This window comes from Trachymyrmex cornetzi, unplaced genomic scaffold (assembly GCF_001594075.2).
Source record: "Trachymyrmex cornetzi isolate Tcor2-1 unplaced genomic scaffold, Tcor1.1 scaffold590, whole genome shotgun sequence".
Taxonomy (NCBI): Eukaryota; Metazoa; Arthropoda; class Insecta; order Hymenoptera; family Formicidae; genus Trachymyrmex; species Trachymyrmex cornetzi.
In genome coordinates this window covers 165,629-187,217 of record NW_017299904.1, presented here as the reverse complement: position 1 = coordinate 187,217, position 21,589 = coordinate 165,629, and the positions used below count along the sequence as shown (strand labels likewise).

The 21,589-nt window shown below is 33.8% G+C and overlaps 3 protein-coding genes across 5 annotated transcripts; 1 reads left to right on the top strand and 2 right to left on the bottom strand.

The window, feature by feature from the left end:
* Nucleotides 1–449: 449 nt before the first annotated feature.
* Lop1 (long wavelength sensitive opsin 1) lies at nucleotides 450–2,630 on the bottom strand. Its single transcript, XM_018515759.1, has 6 exons — nucleotides 2,309–2,630; nucleotides 1,741–2,076; nucleotides 1,390–1,637; nucleotides 1,048–1,306; nucleotides 800–966; nucleotides 450–667 (listed from the first exon to the last, which is right to left on the bottom strand). Exons 2-6 carry the CDS (start codon nucleotides 2,068–2,070, stop codon nucleotides 538–540), a joined length of 1,134 nt encoding a protein of 377 aa, XP_018371261.1. The 5' UTR covers nucleotides 2,071–2,076; nucleotides 2,309–2,630; the 3' UTR covers nucleotides 450–537.
* Nucleotides 2,631–3,271: 641 nt separating this feature from the next.
* Sld5 (DNA replication complex GINS protein SLD5) lies at nucleotides 3,272–5,195 on the top strand. 3 transcript variants are annotated; one of them, XM_018515806.1, is made up of 3 exons: nucleotides 3,272–3,437; nucleotides 4,310–4,443; nucleotides 4,514–5,195. In XM_018515806.1, exon 3 carries the CDS (start codon nucleotides 4,516–4,518, stop codon nucleotides 5,164–5,166), a length of 651 nt encoding a protein of 216 aa, XP_018371308.1. In that variant the 5' UTR covers nucleotides 3,272–3,437; nucleotides 4,310–4,443; nucleotides 4,514–4,515; the 3' UTR covers nucleotides 5,167–5,195. The 3 variants fall into 3 exon arrangements, with proteins under 3 accessions (XP_018371308.1, XP_018371310.1, XP_018371309.1); XM_018515808.1 differs by having other exon boundaries at nucleotides 3,427–3,476; XM_018515807.1 differs by lacking the exon at nucleotides 3,272–3,437 and adding an exon at nucleotides 3,449–3,624.
* A 4,145-nt stretch (nucleotides 5,196–9,340) lies between these two features.
* Nucleotides 9,341–20,318, bottom strand: LOC108766480 (CF transmembrane conductance regulator). The gene is made up of 18 exons (XM_018515805.1): nucleotides 20,103–20,318; nucleotides 15,109–15,219; nucleotides 14,755–14,889; nucleotides 14,493–14,697; nucleotides 14,188–14,407; nucleotides 13,956–14,112; nucleotides 13,636–13,885; nucleotides 13,244–13,435; nucleotides 12,837–13,123; nucleotides 12,587–12,770; nucleotides 12,135–12,484; nucleotides 11,859–12,079; nucleotides 11,568–11,765; nucleotides 10,954–11,184; nucleotides 10,648–10,878; nucleotides 10,266–10,567; nucleotides 9,500–10,147; nucleotides 9,341–9,420 (listed from the first exon to the last, which is right to left on the bottom strand). The coding sequence occupies exons 1-18, from the start codon at nucleotides 20,174–20,176 to the stop codon at nucleotides 9,400–9,402; spliced, it is 4,017 nt and encodes a 1,338-aa protein (XP_018371307.1). The 5' UTR covers nucleotides 20,177–20,318; the 3' UTR covers nucleotides 9,341–9,399.
* Nucleotides 20,319–21,589: the final 1,271 nt, after the last annotated feature.

The window sequence follows — 21,589 nt, the reverse complement described above, 5'->3', positions numbered from 1 at the left end:
AAAATTTTTGTGGTGAATAGAATTCGTATGTGATTGCATGCAGTATCTATTTAATTCTATAAAATTAATTACAGATATCGTTATAGCGATATAATACCACATATCGCTCACGGTATAATTTTTAGCGACATTATATATTTGCTAATTCCAAAGTGACCATATATTCCAAAAGATGATAAAATTTATAACTGCGCTATGAGCCATTTATGAAAGATTCGTGTGGTGCGGCCGAACCATACAATGTTTCATAGACTAACAGCTATAATGAAACTGTTCAGCCCTCGATTGTTCTGTTAAGTTTTTCGCATATTCGCTTGGCTGAGGCTCTCGCTTTGATCACAGTTTTTCTTATATAAAATATCACGGTTAAATATATTCTCGTTAGTGACGTATCTCTCTTGCACACGTTATTTAATACAGCTATTTACAACTCATGATGATGCGATTTCTGTATGACGAGAATATAATAATATTTCACGGCATTTACATCCATTTAGTAAATGTATTTCGTATATCGTAAAAAAAATCGTTGTTATTTTATGCGACAGGTTTTTCGCCTTCTGTAACCGTGGTAGTCGTGGACACTGTATCCGCGCCAGGCGCCGGCTCGCTGGCACACGCCAGAGACGGGAACCTTTGGAAGAGAGCAGCTCGATACTTGGGATGGCTGGAATCACATAGAAAAAAGATTAGTTCCGCTAGAAGCGTGTGAGACAATTCATCTACTTTACCGTATTCTATCTGTAAAAATACATTCCAATGACGACATACTTCAGAGAATGGAATTGTTGCGACCTACCTGATGCCGTACACAATGGGATTGTACACAGCATTGGCTTTGGCAAAGAGAGAGCCCCAAATTGTGAAGAGCGGGCTAATTTTGGTCGTCTCAAAGATGCCTGAGAAGTTGATGACTAGGTACGGAGTCCACGCCATAAACCACAAGGAGATGGTCATGAGAGCTACCTATAATTAGTAACATCGTTATAGTGACCGTATAAGTGAGAACAAATCGGTTCGAGAGAGTTTACAAGTAAGAAGTCTTGCCTTCGCCAGTTTGCATTCGGCGCTTGTGCTCTGGTTTTCGGCGGATCGCAGAGAAGCGACGTTCATCTTCTTCGCTTGCTCACGCATGTTCTTCTCATGAGCGGCGACCGCTTGAATGATGAAGAAGTAGCTGTAGATGATGAGGAACAGCGGCAAAAAGTAGACAAAGATGCTGTAGAACAGGATGTACGATCTGGATACTATGTCCTTGGTTAAGTAATCGGTACCACAGGCAGTCATGTTGCCTTCGGGCACGTAGCTGTGAAAAGAAAATGTATGTTGCTGATAATTCATAATATTTTTTAATAATAGTTAATATTATTTTAGACTTTTGCATCTCACCGATTCCATCCGAACATTGGGGCGATTGTCCAAAGTATCGTGAAGAGCCAAATAGCGAATATACGAATGAGGGCGCCTTTAATGGTCATTGGCTTAGCAGACAAGCCTTTGACAATTACGTTATACCTATCGAATGCAATCATTGTCATCGTCCATATGGAGCCACACCCGAACAGGGAGCCCGCCATGCCGTACAATTCACAGAACAAGGGTCCTAGCACCCAAGTCTCATAATAGCAATTGATTACCTGTGCACATCGTTAATTGAATATACAGATCACACCGAATATTATTGTCGCATCGTGAATGCGAATCGTATTTCGATCGTGAATGCCTTGGATTAGAACGCACCATAGCTGGAGACATGCACAACATCATGAGAAAATCAGAGATGGCGAGATTGACGACGAGCAAGTTGCTCGGAGTGCGGAGACTCTTGGTGGTGGTAAATATGTATATCACCATGCCGTTACCGATGACAGATATTGTTCCAAGGACGCCGATGGCGAAACCAAGAAGTCCATGCCACAAAGGATTCATCGGCGGGAATTGGTACCAGTGAACGTCGACCATGTGGAGCATCTCCGGTGGCACTTTGTCGACCACTGTTTGATTACCAAATCCGCCTCCTTGTGCTGCCCACGTGTAAGCTGCATGGCTTGGTCCGGATACGAAAGACATGGTGAACTACGAGAGTCTCTATATTAATTAATATTCTCTCATGCGAGATTACACTTATATACTATTTATAGTCTGGACTGCTTAGCGTTGAAAAAATTTGAAAATAAAAATGCGAAACAAAAATAGGAAGTTATTCGACGTCAGCAAGTTTGAGCCTTCACCGAATTTTCACGTTTCCTTACAGATAATTACGGCGAAAAAAATAAATAAATTTGAACAAACATAAATCGTAACTTGCCTCTGTTCGTATTACTTGGAAAAAATCGTCGTGGTGAACGAACTAATCCAAGTAAACTGTAGGATTGTTGGCGTGATGTCTTGTAACGGCCTATCCGTGAAGACGCTTGCAGGTAGAGTTCCCTGTTCGGTCCACCATCGGCTGCGGCTCGAGGCTGCGCGACGACAAGCCGCGCTTAAATATACGTCGCAATCTTACGTGTTTGCGACTATATACAACACTTTTCTAAGTCGACAAACAGTCTTAAGAAATTCTCTATTAGATTACGCAGGATTTGGGAATACCTTGGGAGTACCTTGAGTTGCCGCACACAGAAACCTTATGAGAATGCAACAAGAATAGAATGCGGAAAATCGCTTGATGGTACAGATTGATTAAAATCAACGATTCAGTGTCTAATCTTAATAAATTCTCTAATTGTTAAAAAATCACATTTTTATTAAAATAATACTGTAAATAATTTTAACAAGTATTTGTTTTACGTATCCTTCATAAATTTTAGTTTGATTATATTACAATAATATCGTAAATAATTTTTTAACAATTTATTTTATATATTTTTTATCAATTTTAGTTTATATATTGTATATTATAGTTTCAAAAGGGAGAGGGGAGAGAGAGAGAGAGAGAGAGAGAGATTGATTAGGAGGGAATATAAATTGTAAATACAAATAAATATATAAAGTTTTATTTTATTTAAGTTCTTGAGTAGTCACTACAGAAAAGCCATTTGAATCGTAACTTTAAAAATGACACGTAAATTTGTGTTACGCGTCATTTGTAAATAAAGGCAATTTAGGTAAAACGAAATGATAAAATCGCTTTAAAACAATCGTAAAAATGAACGAAAGTTATCCTTATCCCCCCTGACAGTCAGTATATTAATACATAACGAATAGAACTCGCAATTTCGAATGAGATACTGCGCGGTTAAATTCAAACGCAATCGATAGTAAGATCGAAATTTTTTAAACTTCGAGATAATCACGTGGGAAATTCGAAAGCGATTCAAAATGGCCCGAGCCGGGAACTGCCGAGAAGCGAATATTGGCAGAGTATGCAGAGTTGAATAGCGGTTATGTGCGTCCCGCCATAAGTGATGGACGATGATGGATCGATGATACTCAGTGTTGGTAACCGTACGATAATTATCGTACACTTCATTATCGTACGCCTAAAATACGATAATTTTATATTTCTGATTATTACTCTTCTCTCTTAATTTTATATACATATTACCAGAGTAGGCATTGAAGAAGACGATGAATTAAATGACTTGGATGATATCATTATTTATTAAAAATCATAGAAATTAAGTATGAATTTTAAATATTATTTGTTCTTTGAAGTGTGTTCGTTTATAATTTGCGAGTTATATATTGTTTAGTCTTATCAAAAATTTATCATTCTAGTCATGTAGCTTAATCTGTGAAGTGAAATGACTATAATTGATGCTACTACGATAAATACGAAAAAATATACATATGTACTACATACATAAAAAATTGTGATATTGGCAATACAAGTGAACTTACTGTCTACTGTCAACATATGTAAAAAGCCACATTTGTACCGTTTCTTTCTTTTAAAATTGTTTTAAATATACTGAAATAATCACTTTCCAATTTGTATTTTAACCTGGATGTTATAGAAATACAGTTTATTCTATAGAATGTTTAAGCTCTTGAAATCAATAAAAAATATCGGTTATTGTTTCAATGGTCGTGTATTAGGGGGCTTTTAAAGTGCTGAATGGGTATTTTTAGCGAAATCGGTTGAAAATTGATCGAGAAATTTCTGATCTATTTCGGAAGCTGATTTCAGCCCAAGTCATTTCAACGTTAAGTAATAAATAAAATTGTTATTTCTGACCGTCTCTTAATTACGGATTAAAATTTTACATATTTCGTATTTAAATTTTGTTCGATGTATGTATGTACCATAATTCTGAGTTAGGTACGATAATTTTACGACCCTGGTACGATCGGCCACTGCTTTTAGGTTACCAACACTGGTGATACTTATAGCGTTTTCGGCCCGACCGGGTTTGCACCAACCTGGGATTAGCATCGTGATCAGTGATGTTTCGTAATATTTGTATCAACGACAGATACTTTCAAAAATCAACACGACAGGTACGCAAAAGGAAAACAAAGTGCGTTTCTTTCGCGCGGGAATATTTTTAACGATTATTATAACCAACAGCCATGAAGGAGAGCCTCGAGGACAGTTTGTTGGACGATGGGGATGGCGTCGGGGAACTGACGGCGCAGACGGTGCTCCAGGAGATCGAAAATGCCTGGATGAACGAGAGATTCGCTCCGGAGATCTTGCCGCATCAGTCCGACCTGGTGGACTGCATGCTGCAACAGATCGCGCACATGGAAGAAAACATTAAGAGGTTAGACAAGAACGATCTTCGAGCGCTAGTCCACCGGATGGAGCTCGATCGGATCAAATACGTCATCAGTAGTTACCTGCGAACACGCTTGGAGAAGATCGAACGATATACGATTCATATCCTGTCGGAGGAGGCAAATAGAAGTCCAGAGGAGGCCTATTTGACTCCAGGCGAGTTGCGCTTCGCTAAGGAGTATCTGGCCAATCTGGAGACATTCTTCAAGACGGTGGCTTTGCAACATATGCCACCTAATTTTCAGCGATTTGAAGCGAACAAGTTTACCATTAAACCTAACCTGCAGGCACATGTGTTCTTGCGTGCCAATCAAAGGGTTACCGGCATAGTTCTGCCTGGCATGCTGAATGAAGAGATAGACTTTGAGGAAGGTTCGCAGCATATCATACAATATAGTGCCGTAGCAAACTTGGTTAAATCTGGTGTAGTGCAGTTGATTTGATATTCTTTTAGATCAAGGAAACGTAACTAAGAGACAAAAAAAGGTTGTGACATATTTTTTTATGGATCAGTATATATACCTTTATTTATTATATCATTACAAAATCTCAATATAATTATTCATTAAAAAGAAATCTTTAATAATTTTTTTCAACTTTATATAAAATGTCAAAATTTACATTCTTATTCGACTATCAATAAGTAACATATTCTCTCATTTCCTATACGGAAGTTTAACATTGTACACAGCAGAGTTAGAAAGTAATACGTTACTTGTAACTGTTGCAATTACTTTTTTTATGAATACAATCCTTATTTTGTACATGTACAATACAGCCTTAGACCAAAATAATAGGCACCTTATTAAACAGTATTTAAAGTTTTAGTTCAAAAATTAACACAATTTGTTTCAAGATCTTTTTAAACTTATGTATAATATAACAGAAAAGAATAGTAACAGTAACAAATTACTTTTATAATGTAACTTTCTTAACTCTGGATATAGCATTGAACACATTGTATTCCCCGATAATTCAATTTTTTAACAGCCATGTAACTATCAGCAATAGCATTGTAGACTTATATTGCAATATATTGTACTTTGTCAGGATTTTTCAAATGAAATTTGATACTCGTATGATATTTAAATAGTTATTAAGTGGTATCAATTCTATTAGAAGTTCTTTTAAATTTTTTATAAAATGCTACTTATAAAAATATAATAAAGGCCTAATTATATGTAACTAAAAAGAAAAATGATCAATTTACTTTGCAATATTAACACATATAAGGGATGAACTTCCGAAAACGTCCAACATCCAATTATCATGAATTTTGGTAGAAATACTCTAAATGACGTCAAATGAATGCTTTTGATTGGATTTTCACCGACAAGAAAGTTTAATACCAAAAATGTTTGAATAAAGTTATGGAAGTTTGTGCTTATTATGGTAAATATCGACAATAATAGCAGCTCCGATGCTCTTGATCTTGACATATGTTTAGCATTGATTTAGAAGATATAGTAAATTAAAGTTCCATAATATGTAGAGGATAAGTTTGAAAAATAATGTTTTTTTTTACTATATAGAACAAAAATTTTCTGCTTTAAAATATATTTTACTGTCCATGCTCTCACCCCCTCCTCTGCTTAAGGGGCGTACGACTTCCATAATTGTACTATTGCACATGGGTTTCGACTTTCCACACGGAGCGCCTCTCCCCCCCCCCCCTCTCCCCCTGCTTAAGGGGCGGATGACTTCCATAATTATACTGTTGCATATGGGTTTTGACTTTTCACATGAAACGACTTTTATCCTACTCCCCTCCCTGCCAAAGGTGCGCACGACTTTCATAATTGTACTGTTGCATATGGGGGTTTATAACAATAAATATTTTCCTTCTATATACTCATCCTCTCCATTCAACTCTTATATAAACTGCGATAAACATGTAGTATACTGAAAATAATAAGCACAAATCTTCCATAACTTCATTGAAACATTTTTGGCATTAAACTTTCTTGTCGATGGTGAAAATCCATTCAAGGGCATTCATTTGATGTCATTTGGAGTATTTCTGCCAAAATTCACGACAATCGGGTGTTGGACGTTTTCGAAAGTTTATCCCAAATAAATGAAGAAGCCATATTCAGTCAAAGGATCTTGATGCCCAATAATATTTTTTTGTGAATTTTACAATTTCCAGTTCAAGCAAACTGTGCGTCGATTATTTGTTGTCTTGAAACACAGTTATAAACGGGTGGTACCCAGTTGGACACGGCTCAATTGGACACGAGCCACTTACGGCGCTTGAGACCACAAAGCTCCTAAGCACCGGTCGCTGTGATTGGTGGTGTCCAATCGAGTCGTGATCAATCGGGATTACCCCGTTATAAACTGAAGCTGGAGTACGTGATATTATGAATTAAATTGACTTCCATCTGGACCTTCATATACCAGGTGTACAAGTATGAAATGCGGATTTTTTTTCAAAAAAAAAAAACATTAAATTCAGAAGAATGATAAAAAGTGGTTTATTCAAAGTGTGCTCCATTGTTGTTAGTTACACATTTTTCCCATCTTTCGGGTAATTTGTGGATACCACGCCAGTAAAAATCTTCCCCTTTTGCCGCAAACCATTCATCGAGCCATTTTTTCACATCTTCGTACGAACCAAAGCGCTGCTCAGCAAGTGCGTGACCCATCGATGCAAACAAGTGGTAATCAGAAGGAGCCAAGTCTGGTGAGTAAGCCGCATGGGCTAGCACTTTCCAACTGAGTGCTTTCAACGTGTCGCGAATCGGTTTTGCCATATGTGATGGAGCATTGTCATGGAGAAAAATGATCTTGTGTTGCCTTTTTCGATATTCTGGTCGTTTTTCGAGTAGCGAACGGTTTAAATCGATCAATTGTTGTTGGTAGCGTTTGGTATTAATCGTTTCAGCAGGCTTTAACAGCTCATAATAGACCACACCCTTCTGGTCCTAACACAGAACATCGTCTTCCTGCCAAAACGTTTCGGTCTTGCGGTCGATGTGGATCGTGCGCCTAGGTCTACCCATGATTTTTTTGCGCTTGGGATTCTCAAAATACCACTTGATCAAAAAGTTCCCGGAATTTATTCAGAAAATTCAAAATACAAGTTTATTCATCAAAAGTGATACTGTCCCCTTCAAAGTACTCCCCATCGACTGTAACGCACTTATGCCAGCGCTTGATCCAGCTCTCGAAACATTTCTGGAACTCTATTGTCGGTATAGCCATCAGAGCCGTCTTCGATTTTTCTATTACCTCCTTTCGGCTGTTAAAACGCGTTCCCCGTAGTGGTTTTTTGACTCGATCGAAAAAAATCGCAGGGTCATATCGGGTAAATTCGATGGCTGTTGGATGGTATTCGTTTCGTTCTTGGTCAAAAATTCATGGATAATGATGGCACTGTGCAACAGTGCGTTATCATGCGTTATATTAAAATTTAATACAAATTCGTTGCAAATTCAACTCCATTTTTAAAACTGTAAAAAATCGAAAACACGTGCAGAGATAGATGTACTCAAGACGGCGTAACTTTTACAAATGTCAAGCTATGGCGATAAAATTTGGTGGAAATGTCAATGATAGATGTGGCAACCTAACCAAAAAAACAACTCAAATCAGCTGATTCAGAGCATCACCTGGTGGTAATTCCGGGAACTTTTTGATCAAGGTGGTATATCCACTTTTCATCCCCAGTAACGATACGATGCAAAAACGACTTTTTTATATCGTTCGAGCAAAATTTCATGTGTTTTTGCGCCTCTCCATCTGCCTCTCGTTCAACTCATGTGGTATCCATCTGCCGACCTTCTGAATCTTTCCCATCTCTCGTAGGCGATTGGAAACAGCTTGTTGACTAACGCTCAATTGCTCTGCGAGTTGTTTTTGTGTTTGTGAATCGTCTTCGTCCAACAATGCTTGCAATTCTACATCTTCGTACCTTTTTGACGGTTTTCCGTGTTCCTTGTCTACAATATCGAAATCACCACTTTTGAAACGCCAAAACCATCGTTCATGCATATCTTGCGATGGAGCATGTTCACCATAAGCTTCTTGAAGTAATCGGTTTGATTCAGCAGCAGTTTTCTTCAAATGAAAACAAAAAATTAATGCTGCCCACAAATGCTCTTTATTTGGCACAAATTTCGACATATTGAACACAGCAAAACAATACTATGCAAACACTTTTTCAATTTATAACTTAATGCGTGTTTGACACTTGTTGATGGCACAACAAAATGGCATATACGTCAAATCTTTATACTACACACTGCATTGGTGCACCATCTGTTGTCTCAAATCCGCACTTCATACTTGTACACCTGGTATTTTGTGACGGAGCTCCCTATATTTTGTGATGGCATCCCTTATGAAAAGAGACACTCAAAGTTGAGTGTTAACACTTAATTTTCAGTGTTTTTTCGAAATTTTCAGTGTCTCTTTCCATAAGGGATCTTACCAATTCTATCACCGAAGGTAATAGAAATATTATTTCTTTACACACAAACATTTATAAAAAAATAAGTACAAATTACTTAAAATAACTAAGTACTACAATCTAATTAATTTTCATTAAAAATATTGCTTTAAAAAAAAATAAAAACATTGAATTAAAATTAAGTAGAAAGAAATAAGTAAATTTGTTCCTTTGTTAACACAGACGTATGTTATAGTATACTTGTAGAGTAAATCACAATAGTTCACGCTTGTCGTTCATACGCCTGTAAACAAAATATTACACTTAAATATCTTTTTAATGTTTTTTTCTCATTTTTTATCACCATGGAACAATTAATTTACCTCTTTGGCACATTGTTTAAGTTGTTCTGTCATCGCCTTTCCAGTTTCTTGCACCATACTGCTGAAGTGACCTTGTTCGTTTTGTAACAAAATATACGGATGATCGAATTCTAATAATTGACCTTGATCCATCGTCAATACTTTATCGTTGTCCATTATCGTATTCAATCTGTGCGCTATTGTTAATATCGTGCAGTTTTCGAACTTCTTTCGGATCGTAGTTTGTATAAGTGCGTCCGTCGTAGGATCCACATTGGCAGTAGCTTCGTCGAGCACAAGTATTTTATTATCCTGTAAAATCGCGCGAGCTAGGCAAATCAACTGTCGTTGTCCGACGCTGAAGTTACTGCCGTCCTGTTCGACATGGTAGTCTAAGGAGCCTACCATGTGTTTTAATTTCACTTCTTCTAAAACACTCCACAGATCGGCGTCATGAAACTTATAAAAAGGATCGAGATTATTTCGAAGCGTAGCGGAGAATAATACCGATTCTTGCGGTATTATGGAGATTTTATTTCTCAAATCGTGAAGACCAATCTTCTTCGTATCAACGTTATCAATGTAGATAGTGCCGTCGAGTTTTGCCATGCGAAACAAGGCGGCGATTAAAGATGACTTCCCGGCTCCGGTACGACCCACAATTCCAATCTAAAAAATTATATAGAGAGAATGATTTAGAATTTAGAATATAATTATAATTATTTAGAATGACTTGAGATTATTTGATAACGGATTTTTCATTTGTACAAGTGATAATTATATATACCTTCATGCCAGGTTTAACGACAAAACTTAGAGACTTGAGAACGGGTGGTTCCGATTCGGAGTATCGAAGATAAACACGGTCGAATTTAATTTCTCCCTTAGTGGGCCAATTACTCGACGGTTTATCTATGGGATTACTCTCGAACGGGCCCTCTTTCTCGAGCTCGGTGAATTGCATTATTCTTTCTACACTCGTCATCTGTGTGATCGTCTCGGTAGTTTGACGTATTCCGTACTGTACCATACCACATAAAATGAGCACTTGCGAAATAGCTAAACCGACATGTCCGGCGAAAGTGTTTTCTAGCAAAGGCAAAAAGATCTGTAGATATTCTATTATTACGAACGCTCTGTAATTAGTAATAATTGTATCAAATACTTACCATCGTTTAACGCAACAAAACTGTACGTAACGATGGCGATAAATCCCATAGATACTATGTCCAACGCTAAACCGAATACTGTGCCAGTTGTGATAATTAGTGAAGAAGTGCTAGTGTGTAAATCTTGATGTTCGTCGAATTGTTTGCGAATCATCTCTTGGGCACCGGTAGAACGTATCGTCGTCAAACCCGACAATGTGGAGTTTACATGCGAGAACATAGGACTCTTCGCTAAAAATTTAAACGAACGTTAATTTTGAACACAAAAGATAGCTTCAGATTGTCTAGAGAAGGAAAATAATTTACCAATTCCTTCCAGCCGTTTTGTGGTTCGCGCTATTGGAAGATAAATTTTTCTTATTATGCCAAACAAAAAAATCATAATGATTACAGCGAATATAATCCACCAGTTGATAATAAATACTTGGACCAGAATTCCAATCATCACCGTAAATATTTGAATGGATACCGTCATAGTGCTGGGCAATATTTCATCCACTGCGCCCATGTCCTTTGAAAAACGATTTAAAATTCGACCTAAGAAAGTACAATTCTTATTTACTTGCATCCCGTTACATTATATTAATAATTGTTGATTAAACACTAAGGACCGGTCGTTCCATCTTCGGATAAACTATGTGATAATTTACCTATTGGATAAATAAAACAGTAAAAGAGTGAGAACATAAGAGAGAATTCCTGCTGGATTGCTAGCTGGATTGGAATCTAGCCATCATATTGACTGCAGTATTGATAATGCCAACATCGCAGCCAATACGATGGCAAGATTCTAATCCAGCTAGCAATCCAGCAAGGAAACAAGCATCGTGTGTCGCCAGCTTAAGAGAGTAAGACAGCTTAATTTACCACTAAAATTTACCGAAAAATGGAACAACCCAGCCTAAGTCAATATACTGTACCAGATGGGTTATTATCAAAAAACGACATTGGTGCTTTAAGCACGCATGAAAACATGAAATTATGTAAATTCTTGCTGGCATTCATACATATCTTGAAGAACATTAAATTTTTTATTGTCGTTACTACAATACTGATGGCAATAAAACCTCCATAAATCCATAAAGCCGTATTCGTATCGAGATAGTATATATTCTCATCTATAAGTTTGATCTAATTTGAAATAAAGTAGTAAAATATTTACGATATAATTACAAGACTGGATATATTGTAGAAAAGTAGGAAATACTAACAGTTATTGATAGGAAAATTTTGTGACGATATAGTATCATTGGACATATCCTCTTTATAATAGTCTGTGGTTGTTACAAATTCGGTGAACTCGTTATTAATACTTGATACATTTTCTATTTGTCTAGTAGATCTCAGTGTGGAAGAAGGCATTGTAAAATTGTTCGCTGCACTACGCTGTAGTTCACGCATAGCTTTTATACGCATCTCTTCTTCCCTCGTCCTGCATCATAACATTTATTACGTCTAGGAATAGATTCTTCCTCATAAAAACTTACCAATAACCAACCCAATAATCACAACCATTGCTTCCAATTTGTCCCAAAATCGTGCAAAACAAAAGGAAGACAATCATGATGATCGAAGCACCGCTACGAAGATATTTCCAATAAATCAATTTTGACAAACTTCCTTTAGCCAGAAGCTCCTCGGTTTCTTGAGGCTCGGCTTTCTCCGTGTCTTCATCATTGACGTTACCGTTTTGAATTATATCAGACATAGGATTTGCACTAATTTTTAATGGTTCCTTCATCTTTTCGTTAACTTCTTCAGCTCTCATTAATATTTCCAAAAAAATTGCACGTTTTTCTTGAAGGGCTGCAAATGTACCTTCATCTTCAATTTGACCCTTTTTGAAAAAATTCACGTAATTAAATTTCATACACATATAATAATGTATTCACATAAATAATTATATGTATACATATGTATAACGTAATATTTTACATACATTATTAAGAATAACAATGTAATCGCATTGTTTCAAGTACTGCAATTGATGAGTCACGAGAATTCTTGTCTTGTTTTGCAAATAATTATTCATACATTCGTTAAATAAGTGTCTACCAACGTGAGTGTCAACAGCTGATAAAGGATCATCGAAAAGATAGAGATCAGCATCTCTGTAAACAGCTCTATAAATGGCAGACTATGTAAAAATACGTAACAAGTGTTTTGCAAGTGCAATATAGCAAATTTACCTTGCTAGATTAATTCTAGCACGTTGTCCACCGCTGAGTGCCGTACCTCTTTCACCGACTAAAGTCTTATCACCATACGGAAATTGTTCGAAATCTTTCGTAAGAGCGCATACGTTTACAACATTCTGATATTTAACGTTATCATAAGGCTGACCAAACAAAATATTATTTCGCACTGTGCCAGTAAACAGCCAAGGTTCTTGGCCAGCATATGATATCTTGCCATTTATTTGTATTTGACCTTGCGATGATTTCAGTTCACCTAAAATTGCTTGCAGGAAAGAACTCTAAAAATTAAATACAAACAGATTTTCTTAAAATAAATATTAAAATTCGTTTTACACAAAATATTACACACGCAAATATAGAATATAGATACAAATATAGAAAGTATTCAATAGATATACCTTGCCTGCGCCCACAGGACCAATAATGGTGTAGAGTTTTTTGTCTTTAATTTGAATGTTGATGTTATGTAATGTATTTACAATTTTAGTCGTTGTCCACGAAGCACTAACATTTTTCATTAAAATACTTGTGTCTTTGACAGTTGATGAAGATTGTGTCAATGGAACGTTCTCGTTCAATAACAGAAAGTTCTAGTAAAAGATTTTAAACTTTATTTTTATTCTGTTAGCATCTCTGTACTATAATTATTTACTACGTAACAAGCGTTTGACATTTCTTAAATTTTTCTTATTTTTCTATTATCGCTTTGATTTAACACGTAACAATCATTGACTGATTTATATTTCTTTTTATCTTTAAAGTTGGTCTCAACTAAGTAAATTGATCTTACCTCAATTCTTTTTATAGAAACTGCTGCTTCAGCAGCACCCGCTACGGCCATAGGATAATATATCGCCATAGTAAGTTGAAGAATATTAAAATATTGTGCCAGTGAGAATACTTTATCGGCGGATATAGAATGTCCACAAAGTACATAGGCCATAATTGTAAAATACAACGTTGTTCTTTCCGTGAAAACACAAGAGGCTAATGTGAAACCTCTTAGATACGATATTAGCGTGAGAACATCGATTTCGTATCTAAACGAAATAATGCATTTATTACATTAGATTTCTTCGTAATAACAATGAGACTGAAATATGTACCAACTTTCTTGCGCAATTAACTAGTTCCACAAATGGTTTCTCCCAAGTATACATTTTAATAACTTGTATGCCCTTGATTATTTCAGACATCAAGCGAATTCTCTCGTCGGTTCTTACTGCGATTTTTAAACGTAACTTCGAGGTACATTTACTTATGTATCCTACAAAGTACATAAACATTAGTAATTTATTATATAATTAGTTAATTATTATATGTGTTTGCAACTGTACGTTACCTTGAAGAGGAATTGTCTGAATTATTATGAGAAATACACCGGCTAATGAAGCGATGCCGACACTCTGCCATATCATAAATGCAATTATGGATCCTTGTATAGGCAGGATCCAAATGTAATGTAACGTTAAAAATAATTGCTCGAATTTGGACACGTCGTTTGATAACAGATTAACAACTTGTCCTGGAGTGGTAATTGTAGAACTGGATAAGCATAATATCTAAAGAGAAAAACAGATATTTAAAAGATTCTTAGAGAATGTGTGGACCAAAGATCTTTAAAACATTAATTAGCCTAATAGAGACCTTTCTGTATATTAAAGAGGAGCTTGCTATTCTCACTCGCATTCCAATCTCCATTAAACCCATATTCGAATGATGAGTTATCATCACCATTATTATTCCTAAGATTATTACACCAGAAGCGTAAAGATACGCTTCTTCCTGGGTAGATGCTGCTCTTGGATCAAAGTGCCAAATGAACAAACCCAAAATATATACTTGCATAGTTCTGTAAAACGTATTTTTATAAACAAATAGCAATGAAATTATTATAATATATAGTTACCTCACAACGACAGCTAACACTAAAACCCATCCTCCGTAATAAAAAAATGACCATATAAACGTTTTCTTTAAAGCTGTAAAAAATTTAGGCTTCCTGCCATCCTTCTTAGCTGCGTGCACTTCATTTTTCCAATTCCTGAAAGCATTTACGTGTTAAAAAAGTGGGATAATATTATCAATAATTTATTAATACTAGGTAGCAATCATGTAACTTTGTACGTATGTGTATATATACACACATACATACAAAGAATTTTCACGTTCCGTCCTAGGGAGAGTTACATGATTGCTATCCTAAGTTAATTATTGACATATGATCTCAATGTAAATTTGTCTTAAAGATAAAATCATTTACTCTTCTAGTTTGTTTCCCAGAAATTCACTATCATCAGCTGGCATAATATTGTATACATTTTTCATCTCCAAGTCATGGTCTTTTCCATACCAAATTATTCTTGCCAGCCACCTTAAATATATACAATAAGAAATTATGTCATATATGTATGAGAATACACTTGCTTTTATAAGATATAAATATTTAATGAGACCAGGGTATCGATCATGTAACTTTTTCCCTGGGGCGGAAACGTGAAAAGTGAAAATTTATTGTATGTATGTGTGTATATGTTCATACATACATTCATAACAGTTTTCACTTTTCACATTTCCGCTCTAGAGATAAAGTTATATGATTGATACCCTGATGTGCTGTGATAAGATAGTAATGTTGAATGATAAGATCATGGAAAGTAATTTAAGAATGATTTAGAGTCTCTTTCACCAACCTCAGTTAAGTCTAATTAAAGACATAGAGAAAGGACTGCGCGATCCGTATCTAAGTAATGTATCAAATATGGTCGACAATAATGAGAGAGAGGGTCCGTGGGAGATGGCCAATCTCCCTCTCATTCTCTCTCCCATTATACCATTGAATGGAAAGAGATAGAAATGGCCGTCTGCCACAGTCCCTTTCTCTCATCCCTATTGACCATTTTGACACACGGATCGCGCAGTCCATTCTCTATGTCTTTGGCAGGGTTGGGTAAGTTAATGTTTTTTTTTAAACTAAATTAAATTAAAGTTAATGGCTTATAAAATTAATAAAATTAAGTTAAAAGTTGAAGAAATAAAGAATTAACTTAATAAAAGTTAAGTTAAGATCGAATTAACTCAAGTTTAATAAAAAGATAATTTTGAAAAAAATTATTTTTGAGATCAGAATTTCCTAATTTTTCTTAAAATGAAATTACTTTAAATAATACGTACAAATATAGATTATTAGGTAAATTTAATTTTATAGTCACATGTAAGTTACTTATATATAATAAGATTCACACCATATAAGGCGTTTCAGAAAAAATCTTGCGAGAGAGAAGGGTATATGTTTGCGTTATTTCTCTTTCTTTAACCTGTATCTAATTTTCTTTAACTTCTGAAACGACTGCTCATGCATGTTTACGACTACATCGACTAGATATTTGTTACAAAAAATAAACGTAAAAATTTAGAAAATGAGTGGATATGCATACTGTTCTACAACAATTCTTCATCTAAGGCTCATTTCATATTTATATCGCTGAAATATAACGTTTATGATACCTAAAATTAGTGTGATTTAAATATAAGCGGGAATTGATAAAACCTAGCGAGTCAATTATAAAATGCCCGTATGGTGTAGCTCTTATTGTAGATCTCTCATCATAAAATTATTGAACTTTTTCTAAATTAATTCTCTAATGTTTGATTTTAAAAGAAAAAAATATTAGCATTAATGCCCATTTCCACCAATATAGATTAACTTTTAATCTCGGTTCAACTTACTCTTCGTCTTTTTCTAATCTTTAGAACTAGAAAAAAACAAAGAGTAAGTTGAACCGAGATTAAAATTGATCTGCGTTGGTGGAAACGGACCTAAGAGAGATAAAAAAATTTTTAATTTAAAAAAGTTAATAAATTAAAGTTTAAAAGCAACTAAATTAAGTTAAAAATCAATGCATTTAAAATTAACTAAGTTAAGTTAAAAGTTATTAACTTTTTAACTTTTTTTTTAACTTTTAACATTTTAACTAGTTACTACCCAACCCTGGTCTTTGATTAGATTTAACCGAGGTCAAAGAGTTTCTTATGCTCATTTCCATCAATGTAGATTAACTTTAATCTCGGTTCAACTTACTCTTTGTCTTTTTTTAATATTTAAAACTAGAAAAAGACGAAGAGTAAGTTGAACCGAGATTAAAGTTAATTTACATTGGTGCAAATGGGCATTAATCTGTCATTAATTAATGACATATTGTCACTATATATGTACACAGTTGTTTCATTTTCGGATTTGGTAATGTTTGCAGTTTGTAAACATATAAAACTGATATCACCAGATATAATCGGATTTTAGTATTTATTAGGATTAACTAGCTGTCGTTGTGAGGTAACTACTAAAAAGATTAATAACTGAGTAAAAATTATTTTCGAACAGAAGAGTCCTGGACTCGATATTTCATCGAATATCATCCTGATTTTAGTAAAAAAATCCTGAAAAATACTTTATAAATTTTGCTAAATTGTGATGGTAATCCTAACGAGTACATTTATGACTATTGCTGTGCATTTAATTTAAGTTGCTGAGAATTTTATACATTTCTTGATTTCATTTTCTTATTAAGATAGGATATGTTCGAATATTAAAGTAATCATATTGTTCTTCAAAAATAAATTAACTGTTATTATTATGTTTATCTTTGTAATCATATACCTTCCCTCTAATATAAAATTATTTTACTTTAGATCAAAAAATATATATTACAGATATTATTTTTATTATAAAATGTACATTCATAATTGTGCTAAGAATAATAAAACTAATTCTGTTAAAATATGCTAAGCACTATAAAGTGCGAATATATTTGTAATATGTAGCAACATAACATACAATCCGAAGTATCACATTATACTTTGAAAGTCAAGTTTAAGTATATACATATGTATATATACATACATATTCATAAGTTAGACAGTCACACAATTACTATATATTATCATTTGATTGTATTCTGAGCTGATTTCGGTTAGGATCAGATATACGTAATTTGCCTATCGTAGATATAAAAAGTAATATCTAGTAATTACTTAATAGATAAATAATCTTTTATTATTTAAAATGCATTTAATATTTTTATTTGATGTTTATCACTTTCCATGATCTTATCTTAAGGTTTCTGATAACCCAAATTATGAAACGATGCTAAATGTCAAATCATTAAGAACCTTGAGATAAGATCATGGAAAGTGATAAATAAAAGTATCACGTAATATTTAATACACAGTACTATTTCAAAATTCCTTTATTTTTGTTTCGAAGAAGATAATTAAATTACATTTATTTCTAGATTATACACAGAAATAAGTATGATTTATTTCCATGCTTTTATTTTTTTAAGGCTTCTAACTTAGCGTTATTATTTTAATTTATGAGCTAGTAATGCTGAATGATAAGATGTTTGAAAGTGATTTAATAATTATTTAATATATTATTAATTATAATATATTATTAATTAATGCAAATTGTCATGTACTATGTACATCGTTTTCGGATTTGATAAAACGTTTACAGTTGTAACACTAGTAAATACATCAGTTTTGTGGACAACTGATATCATAAAACCAGGTTTCAGCGTTTATGCATTTTAATCAATAGTTAATTAAGGATTAATTATTAAAAAGGTTAATAACTGAGTAAGAATGATTTTCATACTTCTCGACATTTAGTAAATATATACAGGGTGTCCTGTAAGTTTTTAGCAACCGTTTTTGTGTAAATAGAGTAGACTAAACTGAGTCGAAAAGTTCTCTACCATTTTGCAATTTTCGCAATGGTTAACGAGTTATTAATTACTAAAAGTCGCTAAATATTGTGATTTTAAATAATTTTTACTCAAATATTATCAACTTTACAGAAAAACAGCAAGAGACAAAAATTATTTATTTTCTTCTTATAAAGTTCTGAGAAAATTTTTTCAGAATTTCTTAATACTATATTTTCTTATGTTGGTAAAAATAAGAAAATGCAGTACTAAGAAGTTAATAAAAAATTCTGAAAAAATTCTTAGAATTCTATGAGAAGAAAATAAATATTTTTTATCTCTTGCAGTTTTTCTGTAAAGTTGATAGTATTTGAGTAAAAAATTATTAAAACCACACAATATTCGGCAATTTTTAGTAATTAGTATCTTGTTAACTATTGCGAAAATTGCAAAATGATAGAGGGCTTTTCGACTCAGTTTAGTGCGCTCTACACAAAAGCGATTGACAAAAATTTACGGGACACCCTGTATATCTAGATCGTTGAAGTCTAGATAAATATAGATACTATGTTATTTACTAACTTCCGAAATAAAAAAAAGTTTCAGTATATTTTCAAAGTCTATTTTATTGATTGCAAATATTATTTTTTTTATTGAACAATATTTCCATTTAATATATCTTACAAAAATTTTTATTATGCGATTCCTCGTTTATTCTGATGATACAATCTGAGACAAGAAGATATTCATTCGATTTCAGCGCTCACATACTGATAGCTATTTCAATCTATCACTCGTTACGTGCAAACGGAAAATAGAGGAAGCTATCCAACAAGCGACACTAGTGCCCATTTCCACCAATATAGATTAACTTTAATCTCGGTTCAACTTACTCTTCGTCTTTTTCTAATCTTTAGAACTAAAAAAAGACAAAGAGTAAGTTGAACCGAGATTAAAGATGATCTGCGTTGGAAACGGACCTAGGCCTGTTCTTTTTGGCTGAGCTTTTGTACCTGTTCATCTTTCTTCCTTTGCTCTCAGCAGGAAAGAAGAGGAAGACAGATGAACTGGTGCAAAAGTTCAGCTAAAAAGAACAGGTCTACTGGGTAACACAGTGATCATTTCATCTTTAACATTAGTGAACAACAAGGACGTAATGATTCGCTGTGTCATCTCTGTGTCTCTTGTTAAAAAGCTCTTAGAATGAAACTTACAGCGTGTCGAAATCGAACATAATAGCCGTAAATAGAGCAGTCTTCTGTGATGGCATCCGATCACAGAGTGTGTGACACGGTTTAAATTTTTTTTAAATAATATCTATCAATAAATGATTAGGAATCTTAAAACACCAGTCTTGAATCTGTGTCAGACACTGCGAATTGCGACATAGAGAAATCGATCGTCTTCCCGTAATTGTATGCGTCATTGTTGCTCTTGTTATTTGTGACCATAATTCAAGAATGATCGATTTAAACGACATATTCATGAGTTATGTAGCACATCCATATCTTTTATTCCGATCAATTAACTGTAACGTAAAAGCGACTCTCACCAGAAGAATAATTTGCTAATAGGATTTGCAGATATCCGTGGATTTGGATTGTTAACTTTTTTTGCGGCGTCCATTTTTCGATCCTGAATGAAATAGTTTGACTATCTCACGATTACTACGTTATGTCGACACTGCCTCCAACTTACTCCAAGCAGTCCAAGCTCCAACTGCCTTGTGCGTAGCATGTGCTACGATTTTTATATCGGACATGCAGACACACACACACATATGCGCACGCAGTACAATTCATCACATTCATATAGATCTAACAAATTGAGTTGTATTACAAATTATTACTGTCTCGTCGAGGAATTAATGTGCGACACCGACGAGATTATTTATAGAAGACGTGTCTTACGTACGGAAATTTGTGTGACTATTAAAGTTATTTAAGTGATTAAGAATAAGAAATTTATAATATAGTAGTAATTTTATGATTTATTATCTTAATTTATTATTATCTTATTAATTATTATTTTATATATATATATTAAACATATATATATATATATGTTTAAAATTCAATAATAATTAATTTTTAATTAAAAATGTGATTTTAATGGTATATTGTGTTTGATTATTAATAGAGATGATAAATGTTGAGAAAAAAAGTTGGTATTTAGCGGCAATATTTTTACAAAAAACGCATACGTGTTTTTGCTGCTCTTAAATAACAAAAATCATGGATTTAATATACATTTAATGTATATAATTATATCCAAATATGTTAATTTGTATCAATCGTAGATAATGACGTCATCGTTCTTCGATTATCTCCAGACCTCCGGGACCGAATTGATATAATTAATTGCTCAGGACCAATAGTATCTTGTCAGTGCATGCGGTAAAGAATCATGAAAACAGAATGAAAAGATGTTTAGAGATGTTACGTAAACCTTAATCTTATACTTGGTAGCTGTGTAAGACGCAATGTAATACTTTTAATTGTTAAGTCAGTATATAGGAAATGAAACCTTTTAATTAAATTGTATTAAGTTTGTTGTTGCCGTCATGTTTTCATCATGATGATGAAGATGGAATGACAATTAATTACTCGCATTGCTATGATCGTATTGCAGACAATCTATACGTATTAGTGTATTGTTGACCGTTAAATTTGCTCTTGAAATTTCGTTATAATGGTTGCATTTCTGGTGAACATTTTTCTCAGAATTTTTTATACAATTTTTCAGAATTTCTGTATAATTTTATAACTTCCTCATATTTTTTATACGAATTTGAACACTTCTCAAAAAATCTACATTTTTTTCTGAGAAAAGATGTGAACTTTCCGAATATTTCTGAGTATTTCTCTGAAAAATGTTTTCTGAAAAATGTTCGAATTTGTATAAAAATTATAAGAAAAATTTTCACTAGGAATGTATACTCGCAGTTAACACTAAATATTTTGGAAATATTCATAAAATGTTCCTAAAATTTAAAGAAAAACATTCCAAGAATACATCAAAATATTTCGAATATTTATG

Coding starts and splice junctions, on each gene's coding strand:
- Lop1 (XM_018515759.1), bottom strand. CDS start 2,070: ATGTCTTTCGTATCCGGACCAAGCCATGCAGCTTACACGTGGGCAGCA. Junction 967..1,047: donor CCGAATGCAAACTGGCGAAG/GCAAGACTTCTT, acceptor TACTAATTATAG/GTAGCTCTCATGACCATCTC. Junction 668..799: donor CCCATTGTGTACGGCATCAG/GTAGGTCGCAAC, acceptor ATGTGATTCCAG/CCATCCCAAGTATCGAGCTG.
- Sld5 (XM_018515806.1), top strand. CDS start 4,516: ATGAAGGAGAGCCTCGAGGACAGTTTGTTGGACGATGGGGATGGCGTC.
- LOC108766480 (XM_018515805.1), bottom strand. CDS start 20,176: ATGGACGCCGCAAAAAAAGTTAACAATCCAAATCCACGGATATCTGCA. Junction 12,485..12,586: donor ACATTGTTATTCTTAATAAT/GTATGTAAAATA, acceptor TTTTTCAAAAAG/GGTCAAATTGAAGATGAAGG. Junction 11,766..11,858: donor AAATTTTCCTATCAATAACT/GTTAGTATTTCC, acceptor TCAAACTTATAG/ATGAGAATATATACTATCTC.